Genomic DNA, 6,228 nt, shown 5'->3' with positions numbered 1-6,228 from the left:
ATGAGCCCCAGTGAGGAGGAAAGTCGAGTTACTGAGCATTAAGCACCTACTCTGTGCCTGGCACTGTGCTGAGGTCACACGGTTACTTAGTGAAGCCCAGATTAGAACCCACGTCTCCTGACTACCCCCATGATATTTTTCCTAACCATGCCCTCTCCCACTTCCCTATGGGCCTGAGGAAATAAGGGCTTGAGTCAGGTGGGAGTAGGCAGGGATGCTGCAGAGCTAATGGAGGCCATGGCCATAATGCAAACCAAGCTCCAAGCCACCAGGGTCCAGGACAAACTCTTGGACCTCAAGGGCCATTTGACCCTTGTTTTACAGCAGAGGAAACTGAGTACCAACAGGTACCTTCTTGGTCGAAGGCATACAAGTAGTTAATGTCAGAGGGAATATGAACCCACAACCTCTGACTTTATAGCCAGCACTCTTCCCTGTAGTCTGGAGTCCTCAGAAGTGGAATGGTTGGAGACCATATTGCCTCTGTCTGGGAATGTGCTCACAATCAGGATTGTTGAGATCTGGCCCCATTCGAGCTTCCTTCTCTTGGCTTCTTTGGCTCTGAGATGGGTTGCATGGGCCCCACTGGGGAGGGGCCTGGAGTGGTTCACAGGTTCCTACACAAAAGGCTTCATTGGGCCTGGCACCAAAAGGGAAAGTTTCCCCAAGGAAAGGACGGTTTTTCCAAAGTAGGTGCCAAGGTATGGTAACTGAGAGCTGCACACTGGCCTGTTGGCACCTACAGCTTCTGGTCTCAGCCCACCAGGGCTGAGAGAGTACTCCAGGAGGTGCTGATTGCCTCCTCCAGGACCCTTCTCCCTCCCTCCCCTTCCCTCAGACCTCAGAATGCTGCCCTGTCAGGGGTTAGCCCTCTCTCCCCAAACCATCCCCCACCTCCACCAGGAAGCAGCATTTCCATGACCAACCACTGGATCCTGGGGGAGCCCTCCAAGGTCACCAGCAATCCTTGGGGTAACCCAAAGCCATAGAGCTAAGTCAGTCCCTTTGCTCAGGTTACTCACCCATCCAACCATCATCAACATGCGTTTTACATGGGAGGCCCTGGAATCCAAAGACCAAGATAAACATCCTGGCACTATACCCTCCAAGGAGAGATCTGAGCCCCAAACCAAGGGGAAGAGGGAGAGTTTTCTTTCAATTCCCAAGGCTGCCAAAGGACCTTCCCTGCTCCAGGAAGTTTGGTTTCCTTCATTGGCTCCTGCTATGTCCTAAGCCCTGAAGGCACAATGCAGGAGGTAAGAGCAGTTCCTCCAGAGAGCTAGTAGATGAAGAGGTGAGGTAAGATGAGCGCCCAAAAAAGGAGGATGCCACGCTGGCATCTGTCAGTGCCATCTGTAAGGCAGAGGCAGCAGGTGAGTGTTCAGAGGCTGGTCTGGGTGTCTGGGGCAAGAAGAAAGAGCTGGGAGAAGGGCTTATCTGTGGAGGGCTTGAGCCACTCCCTGGGATTTTCAAGCAGAATCTTGGAGCTCATTCACCTAGCCCTAGCTACCTCAGAAAGCCTGGCTCCAACCTTCCCCTCCCAGTGCTTGAGCCTGGGTGGACATGGAGCCCACTTCCAAGAACAGCTGCCCTGTGACTCAGTTCTCCCCAGAAAGCATCTCTGGGCAGGAGAGAGGAGAGAGGCCTGGGGATCTTCAGATGGCCAGATTTCCAGATCCCCAGATCCTCCAGAAGGGGACCCAGCAGGTCCCCTTCCATGCTCAAGTCTTGGGGAGCAGGGGTGTGGGAGGGATGTCTGAGGCTCCCATAGTGAGACACTATGAAGAGTTTGTGCCAGCTGGCTGATTGAGGTTGACGCAGGGGATAGATTTCCCCAGAAATGCTCCTCCTTGGGCCTTCCCAGCCATACTTGGAGGAAATCAGACACCAAGGGAGAAAGTCTATGACTGAGGAGGGACGGAGGAAGCCCATGGAAGCCTGGGCTCCTGCTGCCAAGCTCCAGCCTTCCTGTCTGCCAGAGCAGTGAGGGAACCAGCCCATTTCCAGCTCCTGCCCCTAGGGCTAGGAGATCCCTTCCCAGGCAGTAAGGGCACCAGTTATGGGTATAGAATAGGGTCTTTCCCTGCCCCCATGACTGTCTCACCCTCCTTTTATACCCTGGAACCATGTAACTCTACTGGTCCCTCCCTATCCTGAGCATCAGATCCATGGCCATGGAGGGCATCGAGAGGCCCTGCTTCCCCCTGCCCATCCGGGGCCAGCTCCCAGCAGTTAGCTAGGAATCAGGCAAGAGAACTAGGCTAGGAGTAAGAGCCCTGGTTCTCAGTCATTGACTCAGCTGTGTGACCTTGGTTTAGTCTCATCCTTCCTGGGAGCTGAAGGTTTCTACCCTTTAAAACACAGGAAGCAAATGACCAAAGGCCCTCCAGATCTAGGGCCCTTTGATCTCTGATTTCACCACTGCTGACTCTGCCAGTTCCCAGAACAGCACATCTTGAAAGGAGCCGTTTGACTCCAAGCTGAGCCAGTAGCTTGGAGGCGAATCATTCTGCCCGGAAATGGAGGGGGGAGTGGGGGTGGAGAGGGGGTGACCCAAAGTCACCTAGTGGGTAAATCCAGCACCGCTCTTTGTACTATCCCAGGGAACCTTGGCTGCCCTAGGAAGGTAACCAGGGGCTCAAGCCTCAGCCCTTTCCCCTGGGGCTCCCACCCCTGGGCATCCCCCATCTGCTGCCTCTACCCCTCCAAGTCCCAAGTATAGTAGCAAATGAACCTCACCAGCCACAGCATACTGATAAAAAAGGGAACATTTCAAGTAATTTATTTGGAATGGACACATAGTGTATGAAAAAAACAAAAAAACAGTAAGCCAGAATGTTGAAGCCAACTAGTCACTGAAATAAATACAAATATATAGATACTACAAATAACTTAAGCGCCGTCCACCCCCTCGGAGCGGATTGCCACAGTCCACAACTCATAAATAGGCGCCAGGGGCGCGGCAGGCCCCAGAGCCGGCAGCATTTAGGGTTAGGGTTAGGGTTAGCAGCCGGCAGCAGACCCCTAACCCGGAACCGGGCAGAGCCCAGGCCTCAGGCGCGTCTTGGGGTGGGGCTCTCCCCGCCGGCAGGGAGATCTGGCTCTCAGCTTCAGCACCTCCTTTCACGGGCCCCCTCCAGGGGTCCTTCCTGTGCAAGACAAGGTCCCCATCGAGGTCCAGCCCGAAAGATCTAAGGAAGAAAGACAAGCAACGGGTCAGTGCTAAGAAAAGGCGGGGCGGGGCAGGGGGGGGGGGCAGCTTCCTTCCGGTCTAAAGATGGGAGGGGTGCGTAGGACGCCTGGGGCGCAAGCTACTGCTCCTCACAGCCTAGAGCGCCAGGGCTTAGTCAGCGCTCCAGAGCCCTACTTAAGACTTCGGTGCCAGCTTCTCTAACCTGTCCACCAGCTTACACTGGGGAAAAGCCTGACAGGCTCCAGACTACTCCCTTTCCGATAGGTACGAGTACTCTACAGCCGTGAGGCCAGAGCCAGGTCTCCAAGTGCCCTAATCTCTCCCAGGCCATATATCCTCCGGATACTAGGGCCGCGGTCTTAAGCGGTCCCCTCCAACCCTGGGAATACCCGACCCCTAGCATTTTCTATTATAATCTTCCCTCGCCCCACGAACCACATGGAGACAGGTAGATTGAGAGGTGGGGTGAGGGGAGCTGTCCTGGAGGCAGGAGATAAAGCTTTGGGGTTCCCGGCTCGAGAAGAGCCCGAGGTTTTGTCAGTGGAGCAAGGAGGTTGGCCTTGGGAGCGATCCCGAATCCCCATTGTTAGACCATATGGTCCCCCTGGGCCGGGTTCTCCAAGGGAAGCGTGGGCCTCGCCTTTCCGCATCTACATCCCTTCTTTCCTCCGCAATCGATCCTAGTCCTGTCCTCCCTCTCCAAAGTCAGAAGAGTAGCGAGTCAGGAGATGGGAATTCGGGCTAGACCCAGAAAGAAACTGCGCTGAACCCACGCTCCCTCCCTAGATCATCTGGCCCCGAGTCTGAGCCGTTAGAGACTCCAGGAGCTGGCCTCGAGGTTGCGGCCCCGGGGCGATGCAGCTGGGAAGGGGAAAGCAGGAGTGCCCCGGTGTCGGTCCGCCCGTTCCCCCACCTGCCTCACCTGGGCCTCTCTCAATCAGGTCGCGCCCGATGGGCCGGCTCAGGGCGCGCGGGCCAGCCGGCGCTCAGGCAGCCCCACTTGCTCCCGCTCCCTCTCCCGCTCCAGCTCCTGTCGGCTCCTAAAATCCTCGATGGCGCGTTGGTTCTGGAACTCGATGAGCGCTAAGGTGATGGAAGCATTCCAGCAGCTCTCGTCGGGGCAGCGGAAGTCGATTTCCTTGCGGTCCCTGGTGACGATGGTAAAATAGACGTGTTTGGCCGTGCGCTCCACGCAGTCCACCTTGAGGATGGAGTGGAAGCGCAGCTCCTTGGGGCGCGCGCCTCGCCGGGCCGCCGCGGGGCCGTCGGGGAACAGGCTCAGGCGGTCGGTGCTCAGCACCACCAGCTTCTTCTTCCACAGCTGAAAGAGGCTGTCGCTGCGCTTCTCCAGCTCGCCCTCGCGGAGCACGGCTCCCGGGACCTTCATGATTCCAGACCCAGCTGACTCCGGCTCGTCAGAGCCCAGCGTGGACAGACCCGGACGCCCGCGACGGCCCAGGCGCAGACGGAGACACAGGGCGCAGCGCTCAGCCCGGGTCTGGCGCGGCAGAAGGCGCGGCCGGACGATCGGACTGTGAGGCTCCTGGGCGCGCTGAGGGCGCGGCGGGAGAAGGTCCACCCTCGAGCTGGGATGACGCCGGCACAGAGGCTGCGGAGTTGGAGCGGCTGCTTTATCTCAGGGTGGCCAAAGTCCGCCCCCCTGCTCCGCCCTTCGCCTCCCGGCCCGCCCAGGCCAGGCCAATGCCTTGCATGTGCTGAAGACACCGGCCGGCGCCCCGCCCCAGGCCGGCCCCTTCGTCTTTCCGGGGCCCCAGATCGCCCCCGCCCACTCTCTTGTCCCATCTGGCACCCTCGTCTTCCTTCCCTCCCCCTGCACCAGTCTCCAGCACACTGTCGTCAGTACCCCCTTCCCCTTGGGTCCCTATTCCTCGTCATCCTCCTCCCTCCTTTTCTCTCTCTCTCTCCCTTTCTCCCTTCCTTCCTTCCTTCCTTCTTTCCTTCCTTTCTCCCTCCCTTTCCCTTCCTTCCTTCTTTCTTCCTCTACCCAACGTCATTCACCTATCCCCCTCTCCCCCGCTCCCTGTGACTTCCCTTCCCCCAGATTGTTCCCTGGCCTCTCTCCTTGTCTGCCAATCTCCGAGGCGTGGACGCTGCCCTGGAATGCGGCTCCTGTCTCACCAGCCCAACCCAGGCGTGACTCATTCCCTCTTCCCATCCCTTGAGCCCAGAGCCCCAAGCTCAACCATGCTTTCCCTGGGAAGAAAGAACTTCCGCCCCACCCAGCCCCGTGCTGGGCTGAACTCGGGATTCCTAGGCAGCGGGAGAATCAGCTTGAACTCAGAAATCCCACCGTACCAACAGACACCCCACTCAGGGCACTTTATGGGGTAATCCTGCCTCCCCACTCCCAGCCTGAGCTGAGTCTGCCCACTAGCCAGCTACCCCAGGTTCTATCTTCCTTCAGCCTGTTCACCGCCCCCCATTCCCACCTAGATGACTGTGTGACCCTCCCCCACCCTCACTGATTCTGAGCCCTGCGTTGGGCCAGCGGGAGTTTGTCCTCCTCCAGGAGGAGACCCTCACTCTTGGACTGCCTGAACATGATCCACCTAGTGGAATGTAAGTTCCCTCAGGGCCAGTGGGGATGGCTCTGTTTGTGATGGACATTTCTATTCCAAGGCAGTCTTGTCCCCTCTCCAACCCTTGGGTCACTCAGAGGAGTCTTAGGAGAGGGCAGCATGGGAGAACAGGAAAAATATCTAGTTTTGGAACCCAAGGATCTAGGTTCCCATTCTGCCTCTAGGGCTGCTAGAAGTCACTTCATGACCCTTAGCCTCACTTCCCCTTCAAGTTCCCATTAGTTTATGACCCAATGACTTGATCAGAGAAGGCCAGCGCCCCCTGAGCTCCCTGATTTTACAGAGGACTGGGAAGGCCTGGCCCAGGTGCTGCTAATGGAGAAGGCTGGGAGGAAACAGCTGCCTGGACTCCATTGGCCCAGGTGTCAGACCTGGGGCCTGAGTGTCCACCACTGCCCTGTGCCCCAACGGGACAGAACCTTTGACCTCATGAAG

General features: G+C 57.7%; 1 protein-coding gene across 1 annotated transcript; it reads right to left on the bottom strand.

Annotated features, from left to right (window-relative positions):
- Nucleotides 1-2,753: 2,753 nt before the first annotated feature.
- Nucleotides 2,754-4,840, bottom strand: PHLDA2 (pleckstrin homology like domain family A member 2). The gene is made up of 2 exons (XM_072639470.1): nt 4,116-4,840; nt 2,754-3,191 (listed from the first exon to the last, which is right to left on the bottom strand). Exon 1 carries the CDS (start codon nt 4,578-4,580, stop codon nt 4,155-4,157), a length of 426 nt encoding a protein of 141 aa, XP_072495571.1. The 5' UTR covers nt 4,581-4,840; the 3' UTR covers nt 2,754-3,191; nt 4,116-4,154.
- Nucleotides 4,841-6,228: the final 1,388 nt, after the last annotated feature.

This window comes from Notamacropus eugenii, chromosome 2, assembly GCF_028372415.1.
Source record: "Notamacropus eugenii isolate mMacEug1 chromosome 2, mMacEug1.pri_v2, whole genome shotgun sequence".
In the NCBI taxonomy this organism is placed as follows: domain Eukaryota; kingdom Metazoa; phylum Chordata; class Mammalia; order Diprotodontia; family Macropodidae; genus Notamacropus; species Notamacropus eugenii.
Note: the sequence above shows the minus strand (reverse complement) of the source record. Positions and strands in the feature narration are given on the sequence as shown.